The following is a 27,079-nucleotide window of genomic DNA, read 5'->3' as shown; positions in this document are numbered from 1 at the left end:
AAAAAAAAAAAAAAAAAAAAAAAAAAAAAAAAAAAAAGGGTCCATAATCGTGAGCAGGGTTACCAAATATATTGTAAATGGTTTACAGGAGTCCTAATAATAATAATGAATTTAGCCAGGGACGGTGGCTCACGCCTATAATCCTAGCATATTAGGAGTCTGAGACAGAAGGGTCGGTCACTGGAGCCCAGGAATTCAAGACCAGCCTGAGGAACATAGCAAGACCCTGCATCTACAAATAATAATACTAATAATACTAATAATAATGAAATGGCCAAATATGGTGTTGCATGCCTCTAGTCCTAGCTACTCAGGAGGCTGAGGTGTGAGAATCCCTTAAGCCCAGGAGTTCGAGGTTACAGTGATCCACTCCACCCCAGCCTGGGTGACAGCAAGACCCTGTATCAAAAATAAATAAATAATAATAGTAATAATAATGAACTTGTAGTTCCAATGACATATTCAAAGCCATTGTGAAGATCACTGTGGTGTTCATTTAGTAATGTCTGACAGAAAAGCAAATATATTAGTGAGACACAGGTTATAAACCATCTAATAATGTGAGTAGAGTTTTAAACATGGCATGCATTTATGTGATTAATATGACAGATCAGAGAGTCAGTAGGATTTAGTGATGAGCTACATAAATAATGAAATAGTTTTAGCAAATTATAATCAAACATGCATGTTGAAGGCTTTTCTTTTCTTCAATGTTCAATTAGGTACTCAATTGACAGAAACACAGACTTGGAGAGATACTTCAATATTGATGCCAACAGTGGGGTCATCACAACTGCCAAGTCTTTGGATCGAGAGACAAATGCTATTCACAATATCACAGTACTTGCAATGGAGAGCCGTAAGTTGTGAGGCTTAAAACTAAATTAAGATGGAGGACAGTGAGTGGAGAACCGATTGTCATGAGGTTGTAAATTCAACTTAATTAAAATAGTTCCTTATATGAATTGAACAAAAACTTGAGAATACCAAATTTCTAAGCTGTGAAATATACTTATCTTCACTGTCTTTGTATGCTAATATTTACAAAATTTATGAAAACCAAGGACTAAAAAACAATGGGCCTATATTACCTTCACAGGATTTCTTGTTTTCTGATCACAATTCATATATCATGTTTATGCTGCTATGGAGTTAGTGAAATAGCTTATAAAAATTAGTACATTGATCTATAACCAAGACATCTGGATTTGAATATTCTGATATTAACTAAGTTTAGTCCCTCATAAAAAATAAAATAAAATAATAAGTAATAAAATAAAACTATTGAAAATGAATGCATATTTGCATGTATATATGTATATGATATATTGTATATTTTAATATGTATGCATTTATAATACATGTGTTGATAATACAAATGTCTAGTCATACAAATATGAGTTCTAACATTAAAGAATATTGAAATTCATGGTTTACCATTTATTCTTCTTTCAACAATTTTCTCATCAGGGACTAAAAACTACAAGTACGCATACAGACTATAAATATACATTTTTATATGTGCATGTATATCCAAATACACACACATATAATCACGTATATGTATATATTTGGGTATACATATGTATGTATACATACACATGTATGTATATGTGTGTATATATACACACATATATAAATATATACATACATATGAATGTATGTGAGTGTGTATTTGGATCATATTTTCAATTTTCTATAGCTCCTTTTAAGTAATACAGCATTATAATTCTAGATTTCATTCTCAGCTTAGTCATTTTATTATTAGAATTGTGCTTTAGAGGGGCAAGGCGTAAATGATAAGACATTGTCTTATTTATTAGAGAATCCATCTCAAGTAGGAAGAGGCTACGTGGCCATCACTATACTTGACATCAATGATAACGCCCCTGAATTTGCCATGGACTATGAGACCACCGTCTGTGAAAATGCCCAGCCAGGGCAGGTAAGAGTCTTCAGAACACTTTGCTTCTAATTTGTGGTTTCTTAAAAAATATCCAGCAGCAGTTGCCTTTGAAATTCTTCTAGCTTTAAGATAAAACATAATCAGCTTGTTTCAGCAAAACTAACACTTTGATGTGTAGCATGAACTAATATTAAAGGAACCTTCAAATTCCAGCTTCATTGGGGTGATGAAAATTCCTCAGGAAGAAAAGGTAAATGTTGTAAAAGCTCTGTTAAATGGCTAAGAACTTAGACTCCTTTAGGAGAAAGATAGCATAGTACGCTGATTGGGCTGTTTCCACCTTACACAACCAGGTTTAAGTGTCTTACAATTCTAAGAATTAAGTGCATTTCAATCTCAGGTTGGTTTGTTCTTCTATTGCTCAGTGTCTTGTGATGTTTCCCGGGATGTCTAATCAATTGGAACAGCTTATTTCTGAAGTTCACAAAAGTGAATTCAAACATGAACTAAGAAAAGGACATGATTTGTTTTTCAGAGCCCTTTTTTAGATTGGGTTCATAATAATACATTTGATCCTCTCTCCCTAGCTCATTCAGGGAGGTGGTATTTATTATAAAGTGTAAAACTGCTTTGTCCTGACACAGAAAACTAAGCATAGCACACCAGTGTGCTTTAAACTTTTACTTTCTCTTTTCCTAGGTTATCCAGAAGATCAGTGCTGTGGATAAAGATGAGCCATCCAATGGACATCAGTTTTACTTCAGCTTAACAACGGATGCAACAAATAACCACAACTTTTCATTGAAAGATAACAAAGGTAATGTATTAATATTGTTACTGATAGAGGTAGCAGGTCCAGATGATAATCTAAGCTTCTCCCTCAGGAATGGTGATTATGGATTTTTTTTTAAAGCAAAGATATTAATTAAAGGGCAATGAGCACCTCAAGTAATTTTTATCTATGGATTTACTGTCATGAAGGAAAAGGTGCTATTTAACTTATTTTAGGCCTAAAGCCAAATAGGAGGGAAAGTTAGATTTTTTTTATTATTTTCTTATAGGCACTCATTTTTTTACTTGTGTACCAAGTTGATTATCCAAATAATCTAATAAGTTGATGGTCAACTAAATACCCTAATAAGTACTATGCTCATAGATGCAACTTGAGACATAAGAACTGGATATTACACATTTTAATCTAAATCAGCTTTGACTTAATGTTTTCAATAATAACACCCCTTACTCTTTTATTTTTACATAAATGCAAATGTAATTCATGCAAATAATAATAAAATAATGACATATTTATGAGCTAAGAAATATTAAAAATAACAAAATGACTCCCTCTCATGTGAGATTATATTTCTCTGCTTCAAAGGTAAACAGTCTTAGCGGTTTCCTAAATATCATTATAGTAAAAAAAGACTTACAAATACCGATAAGTAGATTTTAGTTTTGCATAATATTATATATTGGCAATTATGAGAACTTAAAGCATGAGAACCTGCTATCATTGTCTAATTTTGAATTATATATTTGAATGAGTTTTTATTCAAGATACTTATTTTAGAGGAAGGAGAGCATTTGAAACTGATGTAGAGGGTGAATAGTACCCCCCAACAACATGGAAAATATCTATTTTTAAAAATTTATATTGTTTATGTAAATCTGGTTTTAGGGAAAAATGCAGAAGTGGATTTGCTAGTCAGTACTGGCTTGTTTAAAACAGACTTACTACCAAAAGGTGGACAAGAACTTTTGCCTGAGGCCATCACCTTATTTAGTGCAACCTAGGCCTCAAAAATTCAATTCGAAAGTAATAATTTTTCCTGATCTTATTTCCTACTCAATGAGAATACTATTGTGTCCCTTTAGTAATATAAAAGGTAAAGCATTCTCTACATGGGTAACTCCAGACTCACTGACTTAAACATAGTTAAGAAGGATAATTCTCAGCATTTAGATTCGTCTGGTACAAATGCAGAGAAGGGAATTTATGACCTTCACAAGGAGAATGTGAATATATCCCCCATGTGTCATCATCCAATACCACCATGATTGCTGTACAGTGCGTGCACTAAAATGTCTGCATTTATAGGACATCCACATTGCCACACAATTGAAAAATTATCTACTTTAAGCCCAGATCCCTTGACTGTACCTTGAAGGAAAACATGAATACAGAGAAAGTCAGTTCTTAAGAAGTCTTCCATATGATCGCTTTTCTGAATATAGAGTCATATTCTCACTTTTTAGGCATTTCAGCTTGTGTTCCTCAATTGTGTGTGTGTGTGTGTGTGTGTGTGTGTGTGTGTGTGATTTTGATATCACTCATATCACATTACAAATCAACTTTCTAAAACTTGTTGTATCAAGTCATAAATGCATCTGACATCTGAATTGGTAGGAGGCAAAGGCATAGGCCTGCATGCTACTGTGAAATGTACAGGAACTTACTGAAAACTGTATCCTTCAACAACTCCAGCTTAATTTTTTATTGCATACCTTCTTGAATTCATACATTTTAAAATAAAAGATTTGTTTACATAAAAATCTACCAGATGGAATCTGAAAATCAAATCGTTTTATTACTGTCTCTTCTATAATTGCATGTAATACATTTTCTGCAGTCTCATATGAGCTTGCTGTTTTGTGCTGTTTGAGACAGATTTCATCTTGCTGTTTCACTAGAGTACCATTAATTTTTTCGTGCTATCATTGAATAAATCTCTTTGACAATTTGGAAGAGAGAAAAATATATAAAAGCACACTGCATGGAACAGTGAAGATAAATGGCTGATCCTGATTTTCTTCTTTTCCTTTATATTTTATCAATAGCTATTAATTTTAAAATCTCATAAATACTCTAATTATTTAATTAAGACAAGTTATTTGGAAAACTGCTAACAGAGACAAAATATATTTTTATGTATAAATCTCACATGTTATAAAGACTTATTGATCACTTTTTTAAAGTTTATAATTACTACAATTGCTTAGATGAAATCAAATATTGAATACAAATTAAACATAAATGGCCTGTTTTATCACTGACAAAATGTTTATACACATAGAGTAGCTATAAATACGAATATAGAATTTTAAATTTTACAATAAAATTATTCTGAATACCCCGTATATTCCATTTAAATAAAGTTAAAATAGCCGATTTTACCCTTTTTAAATATTGGTCTTGAAACCTGACAAAAAAAGGATAGATTGAAAATTTTGTCTGTACTATATGATGATGCTGCAAACTATTTAAGCTGTTAATATGTACCATCCTTTCTATAAGTTTATGGTGTAAAATCTAAGATAAGTAAAAGGTGTAGTTTTATAAAGTTGCAATTAATGTAATAAGTGATGCATAAACATTTTCATATTTTGTTTTACTTTATAACTATTGTTATACTGTGTAGAATAACATAAGTATCTTATAATGTATTAAACTGGAAATGTCCCTCTGTCCCAGAGAACTCAAAGAAAATTGTTGAAATAAATCTGCAATTCCAGAGATTTCCCTAATTAAGGCATCAAAGAAAATAGAGTGACTTAAGTAAAGTTTGGGAAGACTGATTCCGTCAGAAATCTTGTGTTACACATTTGCTTTCGTTATCCTAGACAACACAGCCTCAATATTGACCAGGAGAAATGGCTTCCGGAGACAGGAACAATCGGTTTACTATCTGCCAATTTTCATTGTGGACAGTGGATCTCCTTCACTTAGCAGCACCAACACCCTCACCATCCGCGTGTGTGACTGTGATGCCGACGGTGTAGCCCAGACCTGCAATGCAGAGGCCTATGTCTTACCTGCTGGCCTCAGTACAGGAGCCCTGATAGCAATACTCGCCTGTGTCTTGACATTATTGGGTAGGTACTATTTCCAGGGCTTGCTCTGAAAGAGCTGTCACAATAACCATGTGTCACGACTTGCCTATTTTCTTCTCCATTTGGTGAACATATGCAGACATTCTGCTAGATGGTGTTCGTTTTGTTTTGTTTTTCTTTGAGATGGGGTCTCACTCTGTTGCCCAAGCTGGAGTGCAGTAGCAGGATCTCCGATCACTGCAGCCTCTGCCCCTCAGGTTCAAGCAATTCTCCCACCTCAACCTCCTGAGTAGCTGGGATTACAGAGGTGCACCACCACACCCAGCTAACTTTTGTATTTTTAGTAGAGACGAGGTTTCACCATGTTGGGCAGGCTGATCTTGAACTCCTGACCTCAGGTGATCCACCTGCATTGGCCTCCCAAAGTGCTAGGATTACAGGAGTGAGCCGTAGCTCCTGGCCTGGATGGTGTTTTGCTCACTAAGTAATACAATTGTTGGCCACACTTTCCAGTGGTATATTTAAAGTATAACTCAGACAAAAGTTCTATCAATTTCATTTTCAAAACAACAGTGAAGATAAATGGCTTATGCTTTAAATTAATGTTTTTTAAGATTAATAAGAATCTATCTCATCCCAGTTCTTTGCTTTAGAGCACTCGACAGAGGAGATACACTAGACTGGACAATACATTTTCTATATTGTTTTGATAATATGCTTATTTTAGAAATTATGGCTTTATATTCTACTTTTTAAAGAAAATATTTAAGATGGCTTTCTTAAATAATTTGCAAATTTGAAATGATTACAATTTCAGCAATGCAAATGTTATACTTTTAAAGTCTTAAATACTAGCACATTTAATTGTACATTTCTATGATTATTACTTGGTTAAATTCAATTTATAACTCATGCTTGCAGGAACTCAGATTTTGCAGCATCCTTTTAAAAATTGGGAGACGTCTAATGTGGACATTGGGTAATGGGTTCATTCCAAAGCAACATTTTTCTTCTCAACGTAACTGCCTGTAACACGGACAACAAGCACTTAATATGTTACCGGAAACTATACTCTGTGTTTTCCTGGGTTTTAATAGAATTAGTGAATCCACTTATGACATTTTTCTATAACAGCATTTACAATGATAGTCACCATTGTATAATGTTTAAAAACTAGATTTGTGGATTTAGGTAAACTGAGCTTTTACTTCTGCCTCCAACATGTACTCCTTCTTCCCAAGGTTAATGTTAATCCTTCAGTAGCTGGTTAATTAACCTAAAAGTGAAAAATAACCAAACTAGATTCATAAGATTGTTGTGAGAATTAAATCAAACAATTCATATAAAGAACAGAGTAAACATTCAATATACCATACCACATGGTGAACGTTCGATAAATTTTAAGTGTTACTGATGGCAAATTATCAACTAAGACCTATTTACTAATACATTATAAATGCTGTCATGAAAATCGAGGTTATTGGCTTAAGTAACTTAAGCTAAACAAGTAAATCTAAAAGAAAATAAACTGTATTTTGCATAGAACTTTACACAGATGCAGAAACTTTCAGAATTTCATTAGAATTGGAAAGTAATCACCTGCTAAATCTAATTAGAATCTAAGGGATTAAATTTTGAAAAGGTAGAACCACTGCAAACAACTTTTATTGATCTAAAAGCTTCTAAAGCAAACTTGTCCAACCTGTGGCCTGCGTAGCTCAAGATTGAGCTTTGAATCGGCCCAACAACAAATTCTTAAACAGTTATTCTTAAAATTATATGAATTTTTGTGTTTGTGTGTGCTTTTTTTTTTTTTTTTTTTTTTTTTTTTTTTTTTTTTTTTGCTCTTCGCTGTTTGTTAGTATTCTTAATTGTTATATGTGGTTCTATAGACAAGTATTTCTTCTTTCATATGTGGTCTCCCAGGGAAGTCCAAAAGATTTGATTTAAATTTTGGAATCTAAAACTTAATAAAAAAGATGTAAATTGCATATTTATTTTATAGTAGCAGAATAACCTACATTAGAAGATTTAAAAATTCCATTCATGTTTAGAATGTCTTTAGCTTGAAGGCATAGAATCAGAAAGAGTAATGAGAGGACAAGTAGATGATGTGTGGAAGACTTTTTAAGTTTGGTCAGTTTATCATAAACAACTTAGATTATGCCTCAAAGGAATAAGATTGTATTCCCCCAATTATAATGATCCTCAATAATGAATTGATTTTTGATTATTTTAAGGCTGTCTGATGAAGCTTGCTTCACTTTAGTAAATACTTTCACCTTTGAATTTGGGGTTTTTTTGTGATTTAGGTTGCTTGATGATTCTAATTAATTAAAAATTATCAGCTAATTATTACTGAAAGTCACTGAAATAGAGATTTATTAGATTTCATTATTAGATATACTATATACAAGTATACATATACAGTATGTGCGTGTGTGTTTGTGTGTGTGTCTGTGCATAAAGGTTTGAGGGATTTTGTCAGAATTTAAGTATTGCTACTCTTTCTGCTAAATTTGAACGTATTGCTTAAGTAGACACCAAATTTGGAATCCCTCTTCCACTTCTAAGGATCCATTTTTTTGTGCCCTATATTTTATTCATTTTTTAAGAGTTACTTCAAGTCTCCAAAACCTTAAGTAAAACAAAGTCTATTGTACTGAAATACTGTTTGGAACAAGGGACTTCTGCCTGCAGCTTCCATTTCTACAGTGACCGCACAATAATCAGTATCATCAAATGCTAGCATTTTAGCCCAGAAATGTGGTCTCTTTGTGTCTTATTTCCCAAGTTTTAAAAGCAGATAATTAGGAATTTTAGACGTTTTAGTTTTGTTGCCAGTATTGTAGTCTCTGGATTTTCACACAGTAAGTGCTGAAGTCAATGAGATTAAGTATTCACAGGGGGTGCAAGTGAGGCCTGCAGCCTGACATGAAAATGGAGTTCTAGTACACAATTCATTCTTTATGACACCTCAGAAAGTGGTGCGAATCTCATTTCTAGGCATTAGGCATCAGGATTTGTAACTCAAACCTTTTAAGACTTCTGAACACATATTACTAGGAAATAGCAAGGTGAGGACGTGGAGATGGGAATAACAACTTGAAAATCAAGTTCAGTTAAGAATGAAACTATAGAGGACCTGGACTTTAGACTCTTAAAAAATAAAAGTACTTGACTACATGTTAAGTCTGTGTTCCAGTGATGTGACAAATTAAAGCTACTTGTAACATGACGGATGGGGATGCACTGACGTTACCGGAAGTTTAATGCTGGAAGGCATCCCAGGTATCCATGCTAACCCAAACCTTACAGAGGGAGAAGTTGAGGTACAGGGTAGGTTTGAGGATTTGTAGGAGTACAGTTAGAGGATATGATGGGATAAGATTCTAGGTCTCCTTATTCTCAATCACTGATTTTTATTAAACTGCACAAGAGATACATCTTGAAAATATAAAAATGTTTACTCCTATATATTGCTGAAATAATCCATGTTACCTGGAGTTGTATTTGTCAGTCTTCATCTCTATCCGTATTCTTCTAACTTTATGGATGAACTGCTTTCTGATTTCTCATCCTTGCTCTCACCTCTCTCTCTAATTTATTTGCACCTGAATTCTCTAAATTTGAAAAAAAATCCAAAACTTAGAACATGGGATTCCTTTATTTACAGTGAGTACAGTTTGAATGAGATACGTTATTGCTATACTCACATTTCATCATAAAATAATCAATTAGATGCCTCAATTATTTTCATGCAGAAAAGTCCATCAATATATGGCAAGATATTCTGGTATTCTAAATTTTGAATAGAAATTACAACCCATGAATAACATCAATACCAATTTAATTATGCATTTTATCATAGTTAAATTCACACTTACAGACATATACAGTTATTCTTCTACCAGGCTAAAATACTTTAAAGAAAAAAAATCTATGAATGACTAAGACATTAGATTATTCAGTAGATTTTATAATAAAGGGGAAGAATTTCAGCTGTTTTGTTTAAAATATGGTTTCAATATTAAATATTGTACTCCTATTCTGAAAATATTACAGCTAAATTTTTTCTTTTCCTCCGCACACACAAAAATAAAACCTGTTTCTTGCACAATAAAGCTGCCACTGAATTTACTATATTAAGTTTTGGGTGTTTCTGTACTTGGACTTCGAGGTGGCAGTAATTGAAGTCCTGTAGCATTCCTTCCAGCTCTTTGCTCTTCTGGAACAATTGGAATTAGTTAGACCAGCCCAACTTCATAAACTCAGGTTTAATAAGGTGTTTGTAGAAACTTGCTGTTCACTGCATGGGATTCAGTCTCTTCCAGTATGTCTATGATGGTCAGCTTGACAGTGAGCTGTCATGCATCTTTTCACTTTTCTTCCCTGATCTCCCAAGTGCTAAACTATATTTGGTCACCAGTAACTGTGGCTATTCATGACTTTTTTCCAACAGAAAATATTTTCTTGTTTTGCAAGTGATAGTGAGCATTACTGAAGGAAAAAATATGTTAAATTGCGTAGAAAAAAAAAGTGGTAGCACTATGTAAAAAAAATTGATCCCCATCATAATCTATAATGATCGAACATAATTGGCATAGCAGCCCTAGAGATAATAATGTGCAGACTACAGTTGGCTAATTTATGGTAGCAGATGTGTTCCTCTCTCAAACAAGCATGAGTATAATAAAAAATGAATTGCATTTCATAAGCTTGTACTACGTGCTAGACATCAGCCTAAGTGCTTTACAAGCATTATCTAATTTAATGCTCATAACAAATTTCCTAGGCAAGTATTACTATGCCCACATTTTTTATAAGAAGACTACAACTTAGAGGAAATACACAAAAAGTTATAGGGCGAACGAGTGTCAGAGTCAGGACCCAAACACAGGGAAGCCTGCCTCCTAAATGTTCTTTGTAAGGTATTTTTGCACAGCACCTTGTATCTAGCAGTCTTTGAGCATCTGACATGGCTGACTTGTCTGTTTCATTGGTTTATCTTCTTGTCCATCTCTTCCAGTAGACTGCTTTTAGAGGCTGTCTAAAAGCATTATTTTATCATTATTTATATCAGCTAATCAGATGCTGATCTGACACATACAGAACATTCCATACATGCATGATAAATGAAGCATGAATGATTTGAATGTACTCAATTGTGGAAAAGAATAATTGATTTGACTTATTTTTATTACCTGTAGGAGTATCTCCATTAGACCCTGTTTTTTCTGTTTCCCAAGACTTTATATTTTTAGGACATTTTTTCTGAGAGTTGGTCTATCTCTTTAACTCTTCAGGAAAATGGATGTGTCACAAATTAAAAGAATTTAAATGATGTTTTCAGGTTAATAGCCATGGAACTATATAATGGCTTAAGAAAACAAATTAGAATAATGACCAAAGGTAGATAGAGAAAATATTGCAGATGAGATGTCAGAGATATTTTATTTATCAGTTTAAAATTCAGTTAAATGTTACAGTTAATATCTCAGTCACTCACTTGGATCATACCAATTATGAATCTTTAGTTATCCTTTGCAAAAGTAGTAGAATGGGTCCCTAAGTGCAAGATAAAATTTTAGCCTTGTATTACTGGGGATCTGCATGAGCCTCAGATTCCATAGCACATAAATCCAGACAAAATGACAGGTTGATTTCTACTCATCCTTCAGATCTTTGCTTAAATGCCACTTCTGATGACATCCTTTTCTGATCACAACCAGATGGTGCTGGTACTCCTGCATTTTTCCTATCACTTTCCTTTGTAAGACATAAATTATTTTACGTCTCTGCTTGAAACATTTCAAAAGAATCAGATGCACTTGCATGAAATCCAAATGTTTATCATGGTCCACAAAGCAAGCATGTTCGGCCACCTGCTTACCTCTCTAAGGTATCAGGCTGTCGGATCCTTCTCTCATCCAGTAGGAGGACCCACAGTGCATTTCTTCCCATTATTTTCAAGTGTGCTACCCTCCTCCTGAAACATTCTTGCTGCATTCCTTCACCTGTCAAGTTTAGATTATCTTTAATGCCTCAGCTTCAGTGTTATCTCCCCAGGAGGAGTGTCCTAAGCACCATTATTCTCCATCATAGTATTTATTTCTTTTGTAGTGCTTATCACAACTTGTAACTATATAAGTTTGTTTGTTTTGCTCAAATATAAAAGCTTTTCAATGTAGTGATCTTCAAGTCTGTCTGTCTTCTTAACCAGTATATTATTGAGGCCTGTCATAGGCACATATAGAGACAATATTTTTAATCCATAAATATTATTTATTGTACTCTACAGTAAATTTTGCAACCTTATCCACATATTTTAATCCCTTCAGGAATAGGTCCAGTATCCTCTATACTTCATTATTCTACCATCAGTTAGAATAGAGTAGATAACAGATAAATTAACTACATTACAGGAGGTCATCAAAATCACAAGTGAGAGCATGGTAAAGTTTACATTTTATCTGTGTATGAGTTACATGACTCAAATTTTAGTGAGACCCAAAAAGTTTGGAACTGAATCGTATGAATTTATTGTAGAAATTCCACAATGTAGGACCTATTATTGAATAAAAACAGATGTTGCCTATGTGGGTCACACTACTTAAGCCCTTTACAATTAGACACTCACTTAATCTTCATAAAGTTACTATGAAGTGGTTTCAAAGAGGTAAAGACTATTATTTTCATTTTGGAGAGTGGGAAACTGAGGCAAGGAGAAGTAAAAGATCTCACCTACCTCCATACATCCAGGAAATGGAATAACAGGGATTCAATGCAGACGAGGTCCTTAAATAGGCAGGAGCCATGGACTGAGGGATGGGATTTGAGATGTATTCCATGGGTTACAGTGAGTAAGAAGAATTGGTTGAGTGGAACATGTGGTGATGAAGAGTTGAAGCAAAGAGGAAATGAAGAAGCTGGAGTCAAAGGTGACTTGGAGTTTCTGGTTTGGGTATTCTCTTACTTGAGAAAAGAACACAAGATAGGAAACCAATCAGAGGAACGTTAATGAGATTAAACTTACAGATTTTGAATGGTGTATGAGTGAGAGTCATTGGACAGAACGTTGTTATCAGTAAAGGAAGTGGTCATAACAAATCATAACAATGATAATAATTACCGTTTTGAACATTTATTATATTCTGACGAGTACATATATTTGTATTATCAAAAATAGGAGTAGTCATTTTAAAATACGGCCTGATTATCCAAAGAGATAAATGAGAGATTTAGATGTCAGAGACATCAGCTTTTGCCATACAAGAGGCAGTTGAACCTGGGGTTTCACTGGGCTTGCCTAGGAAGAATGTGGGGTGAAAAGCCGAGAAGCCAAGTATGGAACTTGAGGAAGATTTACTGTAAGTACTTCTTAGAAGAGAGAGGCTACAAAAAAAAAAAAATGGTTTGAAATAAGAAAATAAATTTTTTTTTCTTTTAAACTGGCTGCAAGCAGCTGCATTGTTTACTATTGCGTAAGTTCAAGAGAGCTGGCCCACACAATTTTCCATGAAGTTCTGTGTCAAAGAGGACACACATGCCATGTGAAAAAGGGGTCACAAAGTGGTCATTGGATTTGGCAAAATGTGAGTCATTGGTAGCCTTGGACCCTGGGAAATAGCAGGGAAAACTCAGATTGCTCTAGTTTGAGAGCAATCAGGATATAAGAAAGTGGCAATGTGGAGTAGGCTACTTTTACATAAAAGTTAATAATATTGAGGGTATATGAAGATAAACTGTTGGTTGGAAAATTTCAGGAAACTGTGTCCACTTAATGTCCTCCCTGTTTGAGCTCTGATGGAATAGTGTGTCTGGAGGCAGTGGAGAGAGTTTCAAGTTGACCCTGAAAAGAGTGAGGATACCATGTTTCTTCATCATGGTTATTTCTGATCCATCTGAAGCCAACAACATTCAAGCTCAGTTCAATATTAAAAGGAAAAGAAGCTGGGAGCTGTGGCTCATGACTGTAATCCCAGCAGTTTGGGAGGACGAGGGCAGAGAATCACTTGAAGCCAGAGTTTGAGACCAGCGTGAGCAACAAGCAAGACCTCTTTCTCTACAAAACATAAAATAGTTAGCTAGGCATGATGGCATGCACCCAAAGTCCCGGCTGCCCGGGAAGCTGAGGCAGGAGGATTGCTTGAGCCTAGGAGTTTGAGGCTGCAGTGAGCCATGATCACTCCGGCCTGGGTGACAGAGTGAGAAAATTTTAAATTAATTAATTAATTAATTAATTAATTTTAAAAAATTAAAATGTCTAAAATTAAAATAAATTTTAAAACAGAATTAAACCATTTTGAAATTGAAAAAAGAAAAAAATTACTAAAACTTAATTAGTGCTCAGTAGAAAAAACTGATAGATTTTTAATAAACTTCATGTAAATCAACAGGATCAATACATGGTGAAGAATTACAAAACAGAAACATTGATATTTGCATGTCAATGTGGATGATTGTTTAAAATAAATTATTGAAATTGTATATAGATTGTGCTGGCAGATTTTTTTTATTTTGATTAGATTATTTTTCAAGTATACTTATAGGTACACTAATCATTACACTGATTATAGCTGTCCTATTCTTCAATATGTCATTTGACAATAAATATGAGAATACCTCTAAGACCATATGTAATTAGATCATTCTGGTGTTTGAGTCTTTTGTTTAGATCAGTTGTGCAAAATAAAGTTATTGTGAACCGTCAGTGTGAAACACATATGTAATTTCAAACTTTCACATAACTTTATTCGAAAAAGTAAAAAGAAACTATTGAAATAAATGCTAATAATGTATTTCAAACACACTATACCAAATTATCATTTTAATATGTAATCCATGAAGACTATTGAGACAATATTTCACTTTTTTAAAAAAGAAACAAGTCTTGAACATCATATGTTTATTTTACACTTAGAGTATATCTCAATGAAGAATAGCCACATTCCAAGTGTTCAATAGCCACATGTAGCTAGTGGCAACTATGGTAGACACTGAAAATTTAAATGACTATTTTATGGCTAATTAGAAATGAAGATTGTTCATAAGACACCATATAGATGATGGTGTTTTTGGTAAAGACTTACTCATCCCTCAAGTCACATTTCAAATGTCATCTGTTATGTTGGACTTTCTCTGAGGATCCTGGGCAGAAATAATCCCTTTCCCATACAAATTTTCCTAGCATATTTTATATTGCTATATATTTAATTCATTCTATGATATTTGACTGTTTATTTTTTATTCAGAATGTTGGGCTTGTTGATGGCAATCCAGCAAGTCTACTTATTTCTAGTCACATTTCCTTGCCTATAATTTATTAACCCATTTAACAAATATTTATTGAGCACATACTTACTATCATGTATTATTCTTTGTGCTTAGGGTAAATCTGTAAAAAGCAAAGTCACTACCCTTCATATGGCTTACAGTTTCAGCAATTAGTACTCATTAAAAATATTATTGAATTAAATGGAATTTAGGCTTTAAACCTGTGGTAGTAGCCACTAAACAATGGATCAAACTTAAGAAAGTGATGTTTAACAGATACAAATATAAATTTATGCGATTTGGTTTTTTAAAACTTTTTTTTACAGAGTTTTAGGCTAGGAAAAAGCCTAGTGGGATGTAATTTATATGACTGAGTGACTTTAAAAGGATACCAGATTCAACATTTTAAATATGTTAAAAAACAATACATTAGTGGAGTTACTTTCTCTTTAATATAAGTAGCTTTAGAAAGCCAGATACCTCATGTTGTCATTTATAAATGGGAGCTAAACAGTGGGTACACATGGATATAACATGGTGGAATAATAGACATTGGAAGCTACAAAAGGAGGGAGAGTTGGCAGGGAGTAAGGGTTGAAAAACTACCTGATGAGTACAATGTTCACTATTTGGGTAATGTACACCAAAATTCCAGACTTCACCACTGCAAGATAAATGCATGTAAAAACTCTTCACTTCTAATCCCTAAATACATAAAAATTTAAAATTTTAAATATATGTATTTTATATGTATACACATATATAGGCATATATATAAAGGGTATATATATATTTATAACTATATATGTATGTGTATATGTGTGTGTGTGTGTGTATATATATAGCCTTATTTAGCAATGGTATCATTTTGTGGTGATCAGATCTCATCGGGAGAATTCTGCTAGTTCTGGGTGCCAAAACTGAATATTGAGAATTCTGGCATTTCCAGGCACAGAACATCCAGAGTAGGGAACTCAGGATGACAATGAGGTTTTCAACTCAAGTCAAGCTAAACACTACACATGCCTGTGGAGCAAGCTTGTTCAACCTGAGGCCCACAGGCTACATGTGGCCCAGGACGGCATTGAATTTGGCCTAACACAAATCCGTACACTTTCTTAATATTTTAGGAAATATTTTTGCAATTTTTTTAGGTCATCAGCTATCATTAGTGTTAGTGTATTTTATGTGTGGCCCAAGACAATTCTTCTTGCAGTGTGGGCAAGGGAAGCCAAAAGATTGGACATCCCTGCTGTAGAGCAAATCTAGGTGACTTCTAACGTGTCTGCCATCTTTAAGAGGATAGGACAGTTCCTAATAGAACACATTCATTGGAAAGAAGGGATGCTTAATTGTAGAGACCAGTAAGTCCATGGTTATCATCAAGTGGGAAGATTAGTTAGGACTGTAGGACTTGACGATAGTCCAGTAGAAATCATGCTCCACTTTACTGTGCAAATAGACATCTGCCAAAGGTCACACTATAGCTGAGAAGAAAGATGCCCACTGATTTGTAGTATGGTGTGTGTTTGCACATCAATATTTTTCTCCATATTCCCTTCCTTTTATTTATCTTGGTTTTGAGAGAATGATTCTATCCAATTGCTGGACAACTAAAACTAATTTAAAACTGACAAAAGGCTGGGCGTGGTGGCTTACACCTGTAATCCTAACACTTTGGGAGGCCAAGGCAGGAGGATCGCTTGAGCTCAAGGAACTCAAGACCAGCCTGGGCAAAATGGCAAAACTCTTTTGAGCTCAAGGAGTTTGAGACCATCCTAGGCAATATGGTGAAACCCTGTCTGTACAAAAAATATCCATGTGTGGTGGTGCATGCCTGTAGTCTCAGCTTCTTGGAGGTACTGAGGCAGGAATATTGCTTGAGCCCAGGAGATCGAGGATGCAGTGAGCCAAGATCCTTCTGCTGCACTTCAGCTTGGGTGACAAAGTGAGACTCTGTCTCCAAACACTAAAAATAAAACAAAAATAAAGCTAACGACACATCAGTTCAAAAGAGTGTAAAGAATTACATAAAAATTTGTGACATAGTTCGCAGTAGGGTGTTGTAATTTTATATAATTTTATTCTTGTAATTCTCTTTTCTGCATATTTCTCTGCACCTATGCATGTCTGTATCTTCTTACAATGAATTGCACTAAGATTCATACTATATTTATCTGTGAATATACGGTCTACAGTGTTGGAACTGCTTTCTTGTAGGAACCCTCTCTTGATATGCTTCTGCCAAGTGCAAGTAGCACTATTTCCTATCTCCTAGGATGCACAGAAAATGTTGAATTGAATGTTGTAAGACTGAATTCCAAAACCAGAAATTTAGGCCTGCGTCGTGCTTTTACTGCTGTAATAGCACTCTAACTTATTTTCTGACATCGACTCTCCTATCTTCCTCTCCTTGGTCCAGTAAGAATGTTTTTTATTTTTTATTTTTGAAACAATCTGATTATATCATGCAGTCCTTAAAATATGTTTGTTCTTGGGCCTGTAGGGTCTGACTCATGCCTACAGCTCCACCCTTACCTCACCTCTTTCTTTGCCCTCCAGCCACGTTGGCCTCAAATATCTGCTCACTGTCGTCACCGTACCAGGCATGTTCCTCTATATCACATCTCCTTCCTGTCCCTACCCTCAGCCTGCAGTTATCAGCAGTTAAGTCTTTTTTGTCTGCATCTATTTCCCCTAGTATATTTCTTTTAAGATCACGTTTCCCTCTTTTGGAACAATTATTACAATTCCACTTTTGCATTTATTTATTTTAATGTTTGGATCAATATCTATTGGTCTCAATGAATTGTAAGGTCCATGAGTAAATGTTACATGTCTGCTTCTATGTACAACATTACACTACAATACCTAGTGCACATCATAAATGGTTAACATATTTTTGTTAAACAGATATGTAAATTCCTGAACAACCAGAACAATCTAAGTGTCAAATATGACTAGATTTCAGCTAGAACTAAATCTTTTCTTCTATTTCCACTCAGAAGTAGAGGTCATATGACAGAAAAGAGAAATGATAAAACCTCTTAAAGTATATAATCTTATGCTTATTTAGGCAGAGTATTCTTCTTAATACAGTGATTAACACCATAGTCTATGAAGAACAGTTAATTCTTGTTCTATATAAACATTAAATTCTATTTTTTATATGCACTTACATAGTTAGAAATTAATACTTTCCGAGGTCATTCAAATGTTAAATTATCTGACTTTCCAAAATACCATGTTTTTCTTTGCCTTGGACAAGATTGGGAAATAAAGCAAACTGCATAAGACATTAATATGCTTGATGTGTGTTGTACCTTAGGGCTGATATACCCACAGGTACTTTAGAGGTTTACTTTGATTGAAGATTTGAGAATCAAAAGTCAAGTTTATTGGTAGCATGAAATACATTTACAATCGAATATAAGAAATAATTGATATATACTATATATAGGTATATATTTATGACAACATTTATTATAATTAAAGAATTGATAATTTTGGAATGTTTTTGTCTATTTAGACATTAATTTAAAAGAGCATCTAATTATTATGTAATTCTTACCCTCTTTATACCCTTACTGACTCTCATACTCATTCATTTCTTACATCCTTTTGTTCTCAATTGGACCTTTCTCCTCCTTAATTTTGCTGTTCAACATGTGTAACAGATGTCTTATTTCTACCTGCCTCCATCTGTGCATCCCATCACTATTTTCTCTCAACATCCCTCTTCATTCCCTGCTTTCCTTTATTTGATTTCTCACTAAGAAGTTCTACTGGGTTCTACTTTCTTTCTACTGCAGTTACTTTCATTTTGGGGGAACTATGTAAAAAATTTCAGAAACTAAAGTTGTATATAAATATAACATAATTATTTTTTCATCCATGTATTTTAAAAATTGTTGTCTTTCTTGAGCAAGCAATTACCTTTTGAGCTTTCATACTTGTCACCCTTAGCCTTTGTTTTTTAATCACCTTCTGTGAAAGTACTACACATACAGTATTATAAACAGCGTGAGGGTTTTGAAGACAGACTGAGATGGAGTATGCCTCACCCCTTACTACTGCATTTAATTACATTTAGACAGTTATTTTATGTGTCTAAGACAACCATCAAATGGGAAAACCCCTACCCCAGAGAATTGTTGTGAGTGTTAAATAATATGTACTGTGTGCAGACCTTCATTTCTCACGATACCACCTTTCCTATTTCCCATTTAATCTTTGGTACATATGCCTAGCCATATATGGTACACTTTCTACGTTGCTTGTTACCTTAAAAACAAACTGCTCTGTTGCATACTGACAAGTAACTGGGATTCTGATAACTCTACTTATGTTATTTCCAATGTTCTTTATCTCTTCAGTCCACATTGTGAAGATTGATGTGGAATATGATTATCATATATTGCTAATTTCAGTTAGTTTAAAAGTTACTTGTTCCAACATCACACAACTAATATGTAGGAAGGTTGGACAAGGCCTTTCTGACACCAACGCCGCAGCTCCTGTTGTAGCATTCTGGCATGTACCTTGACAACTGCAAGGCATTAGAGTGCTGAAAGTGCTAATTCTAAGTAGACAAGAAAGGACAATCCGCTTAACAGGGAAGGAAGGTGAATACCAGACTACTTATGGGAACAGAAAGATATACAAGCAGGAACTTTTGAACTTAGGTTGGTGCAAAAGTAATTGCGATTTTTGCTATTAATTGCAAACACCAGTTACATTTGCATCAACCTAATACCTATATGCCCTCTTGGTGAAGCTGGTTGAAAATATCCAAATGGAGTAAACAGGAGCAAAAAGAGAACAGGCATATCTGTGCCAATGCAGCATGAGAAGGTGGCCAGAAAAGCTCAGAAATGTATCAGTTTCTGAACTGTAGGTCATCCTTAAAGTGTAAAGCTTATGAGAAGAGCAGTACAGTAGGATCCAGTGGGAAAGATAAGGAAAAAGTGCCACACACACAAAAAGTTGTTTTCACCACTATTTCCACAGATCACCAGTACAGTTTGTTCATCAGTCACATTCCTGTTGATGATGTTAACACAGATAGCTGATAGACATTTAGGAAAGCATATATTTTTATTGAAGACGAATTCATTTTATTTAAAATTAAATAAGTGCTCAGTCTTTTGGTTTTGAAAGTACACTGAGGTGGGGATGGAGTATGCCTCACCCCTAGTTACTGCAGTTAGTGAAGGACACTGATGCCCTTTTGGTTTTGTATTTTATTTTCAAAAGTGTTACTAATGCCAGAGTAAAAAGTTTACAAGATACTTTAAAAATATTTCATGCCAGCCGGGCGCGGTGGCTCACGTCTGTAATCCCAGCACTTAGGGAGGCCGAGGCGGGCGAATCACGAGGTCAGGAGATAGAGACCATCCTGGCTAACACAGGGAAACCCATCTCTACTAAAAATACAAAAAAAATTAGCCAGGCGTGGTGGTGGGCGCCTGTAGTCCCAGCTACTCGGGAGGCTGAGGCAGGAGAATGGAATGAACCTGGGAGACAGAGCTTGCAGTGAGCCAAGATCGCGCCACTGCACTCTAGCCTGGGTGACAGAGCAAGACTCCGTCTCAAAAAAAAAAAAAAAAAAATTTCATGCCCGCTTTTAAAAATATGATGACAATAACGTAGCCAAAACGATAATCCATATAATATACGTTTTGGGCTGTTCTGACTTTCCAGAAAAAAAATCTTAAGCTGATGCAATATAAGTTGTTAAAAGGTATTTTGTAGACGAATAAAGGTACTTCATTGCTTTACATATTTTTAAATTCCAAAATTCAAGAATACCCTTTTTATTTCATTGTAGTTTAGTTGAAGTAGCAGTGAAATTAAATGTATTCCCAAATCAAGGAGCATGCAGTCACTCGGAGGCCAGAGCACTTTCCTTATTTGTGTATACTAGTGAACAATGCACAGAATACGTTGTTTAAGTCTCCCATATAGCCAGTGTAGTTGTTCTTATTTGTTTTACAGTGCAATCTCCTGCTTTAAGATTTAATTATCAGTTTTGATATAGGAAGATAAATTCCTAACATTAAAGGGGTGATTCATTTCTTAAATTTAGCTTGGACAGTTGCTGAAAATCTCACAGCTTGTATTCTGTCTGTAGGTATAATGGATAAAGACCAAGTTCAGTATGTTATACATGAAAGTGGGCCTCAATTTATTATAGAGAAGCTTTTAATCTTTGTAAATGGCCTGACATGCTGGATTTTATTTAACAGTTGACTTTTATAGAGAAGGAGTAGGCATTTCTTCAAAGAACCTGACTGAATGCTATAATCCATTTCTTTCTGAAATTGCAGTTGTTAAATTAGACACAAAACATTTATGAATTTCAATTTGCCTTTCCAGCAATTAAGGAGTTCAAAAAAATCCCTTTGTGTTTCCTGGCTTTGAAATGATTATGTTTATTATGAACTGGCCCTTCAATTTCTTCTATCAAATACATTGGAGGTTACGTTAAAGAGGAAGACATCAGTTCTGAACAGGTGTGAAAAAGGGTTCCTTGATGTATAAAAGTGTTCTATTTTAAAGCCATTTTAGCAATTTTAGCACATCTACCGCTGTGAATCCTCGTGGAAGTAGGTGGCCAATTCATTTCTCTTTAAAGGGAAGAAAACCTGTAACTCAGTGTCCTGGGCCTAATTTTACCATGACCTGGGGCAATGGGTGAGTTTACTGAAACTTTCTCTTCCTGTCTCATTGTTTCAGTGTTGATCCTCCTTATCGTCACTATGAGAAGACGGAAAAAAGAGCCCCTTATTTTTGACGAAGAAAGAGACATCAGAGAAAATATTGTGAGATACGATGACGAGGGCGGGGGAGAGGAGGACACGGAAGCCTTTGACATGGCTGCACTGAGAAACCTCAACGTCATCCGAGACACCAAGACCCGGAGGGATGTGACTCCAGAAATTCAGTTCCTGAGTCGACCAGCTTTTAAAAGCATCCCAGATAATGTCATCTTTAGGGAATTTATTTGGGAAAGATTAAAAGAAGCCGATGTTGATCCTGGTGCTCCTCCTTATGACTCCCTGCAAACATATGCTTTCGAAGGAAATGGCTCAGTTGCTGAGTCACTCAGCTCTTTAGATTCCATCAGCTCAAACTCTGATCAGAACTATGACTACCTAAGTGACTGGGGACCTCGCTTTAAACGACTCGCGGACATGTATGGGACTGGCCAAGAGAGTTTGTACTCATAGCCTTGGAACCTTAACTTGAAATGTACTGAAGAAAAAGTAACAGCAAAAAATAAAACAAAATGAAATAAAATAAACCACTACATACAGAAAACAAGAACTCCACTTGCTGGAGAAAGATGGTTGTAAATATTTCTCCATTTTTAATTGTTTAGGTTTCTGCCTTGGTGAGGCATATCTTCATTAGACTTATCTAAGGGACTGCACTGACCACAGACTCTGAGCGTTTGAAGGTTTTTTGATAAAAAGAAATGCTCAGTGGTTTGTGAATAGATAGCAACTCTCATCTACCTGCAAAGGCACCAAACCTCTATGAGAAAGTAGTGCCCTGTGTTGTCAGTGAATCAAAGATGCTCTGTACATACCTTCATGGTACTGTCATTGAGAGGAAGAGAACATGATGAGCTATTGAAAAACCCTGGAACTTCTTACATATCAAAACTTGGGACAAATTTAATTTACAGAGATGCTTATAGCTTACTATATTATTGAATCCAACAGAATTATGTTGCTCTTGACTAACAGAAATATTTTATTTAGCAATATGTAAATTCCCAGAAATTCCTTCCTAACTGAAAACTCTGCCACAAAAGCCAGTAAAATTTAATTTAAGGCAATATAAACCATTGTCTATCCAATAAATTATAAAGTGTTCCAATAAGAAAAGGTAAATAATTTTGAAGTTTGTGATAGTTTTGAGATGCTTGTGTAGGTATGATAAAAAAAAAAAAAGTTGCTGTCTATTCATTGATTTTTATTCTCTCTTCTGATTCGTACAGGAGAATATCTTTTCTTCTTTATTTGACACATGGTGTTGTATTTATTTTGGAGCTCCAATCTCCACTAAATTCAGGTCCATCATACTGCCTCATAGTATTAAACTCATCAGAACATGCTGATTTTTCTCCAGCCCGAGCTACATGAAGGAAATGAAGCATGGAAATGGAATAGTAAAGCAATTGAGCCCTGTTGCAGTTCACATCTCAAGGAGGAGCACAGCTACAAGGACATATAAATTGTTCTTCTGAGCCATTAGAACGTCAAAACATTGAAATAAAATATTTGTATTTTAGAAAGACTTCAGAGCGAATTGAGATTTTCTTTGATGCAAGAATTATTTTTCAAGGTCATAAGTTCTACATGCTCCAAAGACTTTCAAGAACCCAACCTTTCTTGCTGCAAACATATTGAGTAAAATACTGATTTCTTAAAAATCTTAAACAATATAATGTTATAAAGACTAAAATCCATCTTTAAATTCTGATGCAAAAATGTCCCTCAAGAATTAACCAAGCAATGTATGATTTCTATGTGGTTTAGATTTGCCAAAGGAAGGAAGGCAATTGCAAGTCATCATGTGTTTAAGTCTGAGATGAGCTGCTTAGAGTATGACTTTCATGACCAAAATGATATTTCTACCTATTATTTTTCCTAGGTTAATACTAGTCTAATGTGCATACATATTCAAGTAAGAATGGATTTATTTTTTCCTTCCTTTCTCTTTTGAAAATAATTCATTGTTGGGCTCCTAATACATTTACAGATAGTAAACACTGTGTAGAGAATCATGTTCTAAAAGTGCTTTTTGAAAGGCAGACAGTGAAATTAGAATATTAATATGTTGATTACACAACGAAGAACTACATAGGATTCTGTAAACTTGCAGCCCAACTTTAGAAATGAAGTATGTAAAAGTGACCTTCAGCTTCATAAAAATAGATAATCCAATAAATTTGATTACCTGCAAACAGTTCTTTAATTTGAATAAAGTTTTGTAAACATTGTTTTATAACTATATAGATATGCTTCTTGCTGTATTAATATGCATATATATTTTAAAAAATTATAACAGAATGAAATATACTGTTCATAACTTTTAATCACACATGCAAGATTTTTAAATTAAGAAAAGAAAAGCAGTGTATTTACCCAGTTTAATAAAATCAGAATGTGGTGCAGGAATTACATAGATGTTAATGTAAATCAGCAAGGTGCTGAGAATACAGTTTGTAATAATTCCGTTTTTGTCTGCAAGAAGATGAAATAGTTTAGTACATTTGGATTATGTTGTCAAAACTGCTGATTGTTGCACATATCACTAAACGGAGGTGTGGATGTATTTTAGAAAAGGAACACACATCATTCACCCTTCTTTTTCCGCTTTTAAAATGTGTGTTTTTTCTCATTAATTTTTTCAAATGTTTACCAGTGATAGATTGGAAAAGAAAGGTTCACATTTAAATAATAATTTAAAATTATTGCATATACCCAATTGCTATTTATGTGCAGATGATTATATCAATGCGGTATTAAATTTGATTCAGTGTTTAATTTAAAAAAATTTTTTGAGATGGCTGGAAGAATGTTCCTAATATAGGTAGTATTTACATGAAGTCGTCTAAGCTTAATTGTAAGAGTAGTAAATGTTCTGCTGTTGCTTATTTTAGTTTTCTTTTTTCTTCTGAAAACTAATGCTATATATGATGACTGACAATACTTGAGATATATGCTTTGTTTTAAAACAGAGATTGAAGAGTTGATTGACAAAATTAATATTAAATCTATTTGGAAAATTCTCCAAAAATCATTTAAATAAATATATATTATCAAGTTGCTTAAATTCAGTGCTATACTGAAACCAACTAGAATGAGCTCACAAGAACTAATTATGCATATCTCTTCCCAACTCCAGGTACAGTGATATCATTTTGGTATGTTGATGTCAGCCTTGGTGGGATTATTTAGACCACAACAGTAATTAGCAAACACTACCCTTTTCTCTGGAGAACAAGTTGTTAAACATTTACCAGCAACTCTACTGCTTAAATTATTTTATAAAAGGACATGTGATAATTGTAAATATGTTATGAATTTATATGATTTAAAATAATGACATGAAAGGAATTTATGCTATATTTTACTACTAAATACCAATGCATATGGTAGTGATTTCCTGACGTGAAATCCTTGGAGCTACTTGTAGACAAGGAGAGGATTCACTTCTTTATGGAAAACAATGGCTAAATTTTAAGTAGAGACAATAGTTCAGGAAGTCAATATATTTAAATATCTTCCACTTGTCCATATAGGAGCATCAATAGAAACTCAAGGTGTGCCAAATTATGCCCATTTTGAACAGTTTAATTTATTGAAAAATCAGATGCATTTTACTTGTTACTGTCTATGTCAAGGAGATACACCCAAGCCCTTAATCTGAATTGTCACCATTGCATTATTTAAAATCAACATAAAAATATAAAAATCAAAACTTAAGAAAATGGATTTCTGGAGATCAAACCTAAATTATCAATCTCAATTCACAAATTAGTCTCTCAAAGAAATATTCCTAGATCAGTCAGCTAAAGGAACAAAATCAAGAAAAAATTAGGTAGTAATTTACAGGCAATAAGTAGATTTTTCTACAAGCAATCACCAGATCAGGGATCTGGTAAATATCTTTATTTGCTTATGACTACAGTTGAGATTAGTTGTCTACAAGATACATGCAGGAGGTAGTAGTGGTTAAGTGATGGTAGCTGCCTTTTCACTCTGCCCTCTGAGGATGTTTTAAATTATTTTATCTTCATGCACAATTACATTTACTACAATGGATGATAAACAGACATAGGCAATTATTTTCATGTCAACGGCATAGTTACACAATGTAGGAATGATATTTGTGATATGACCCACATGCCCAAGAAATGCAAATGCAAATAGTGTTAGCATTTATATTGAAATATAAAATCTAAAGGAGCTTAAAATAAACTAAGCTAAACACCCTGCAAGAAGCTAAATGATTTAGTTTAAACATGTTAAAGTTTTAAAGCACTAGCTGTAAATATTAATCTTCAGATTTTCAATTTAACATATATTCACTTACAAACTGTTCTAATAATAACCCTAATTATTTTCCAAGTCACCATTTAAAGTTTTATTTACAGTTGACCTAGTCAAATTAAAGTTGATGAAAGCTTCAACTTATTTTTTAACTCTTTCTGGTCAACGATGCCTGGAGGCAGGTGAAATATATATGGCAACTAATAGATAAACCAATTTATTTTATGTTAGTGTATGTTTATTTTTTAATTATGAATAATGTATATTGTGTGTATATGTGATGGTGTATGAAAGTTGGCAATGAAAGCTAATACAATCATGTTAGTTGGCTGGATATAATAAAGAACAAGAAAGGAATAATAGCATTTGCATTTTAAATATAATTGAAATGATTTCAGAAGAGTGGGATAAGACCTTAAGAAACATGGGAGATGTTTAAGGCTGTGATTTGGCGGATGCTGTAACGTATGATTCTGTGGGTAAAACTTTTCAAGCAAATCAAGGCAGGCAGTGTGTGTGTTGCATTCTGACACTTTTTCATTATTATGCTAACTTCTACTGGCTCAGAATTTAACTGAAAAGGATGTGTCCCTGTGTGTGTGTTTTTATGTGTGTGATTGGGAACCTTGAGAGATGTATCTGAAGCAATGTAAAAATAAGAGTCTCATAATGCCTGGTAAATGCTGGCATATTGTTGTCACTTGCCAAGTGACTGTTAGGCAATAAGACTAGAAAATATGGTACTGAATGAAAGGAGAAATATCTTATTTGCTGTAACCATCTAATTTATATTAGGATAAGGATTTCAGTAGCTAAGGAAAGAACATTTAGCTGAATTATTTGAGAAATTGTCACATATTATTGTGTAGATTTAATCTCCTTGTTAACACAGAATATACAGTGTGAATTATTTGTTATGAAATGTTACTGGGCTTTGGTGTCGGTGTGGTATACCAGAAATTACCTCTGGTCTGTGGTTATAAAATCTAGGTCAGAA

The 27,079-nt window shown here is 34.1% G+C and overlaps 1 protein-coding gene across 1 annotated transcript in view; it reads left to right on the top strand.

Moving 5' to 3' along the window:
- The window catches only part of CDH7 (cadherin 7), a 136,742-nt gene extending 110,304 nt beyond the window's left edge, over nucleotides 1-26,438 (top strand). The window contains exons 8-12 of the mRNA XM_017867089.1: nucleotides 723-859; nucleotides 1,824-1,945; nucleotides 2,606-2,723; nucleotides 5,528-5,779; nucleotides 21,752-26,438. Coding sequence (XP_017722578.1) covers nucleotides 723-859; nucleotides 1,824-1,945; nucleotides 2,606-2,723; nucleotides 5,528-5,779; nucleotides 21,752-22,245 — 1,123 coding nt within the window. The 3' untranslated portion in view covers nucleotides 22,246-26,438. The remainder of the gene's footprint in view (nucleotides 1-722; nucleotides 860-1,823; nucleotides 1,946-2,605; nucleotides 2,724-5,527; nucleotides 5,780-21,751) is intronic.
- The last annotated feature ends 641 nt before the right edge of the window (nucleotides 26,439-27,079 follow it).

Source organism: Rhinopithecus bieti, unplaced genomic scaffold (assembly GCF_001698545.2).
Source record: "Rhinopithecus bieti isolate Rb0 unplaced genomic scaffold, ASM169854v2 scaffold_2272, whole genome shotgun sequence".
Lineage (NCBI taxonomy): Eukaryota > Metazoa > Chordata > Mammalia > Primates > Cercopithecidae > Rhinopithecus > Rhinopithecus bieti.
This window is presented reverse-complemented; position numbering and strand designations above follow the sequence as displayed.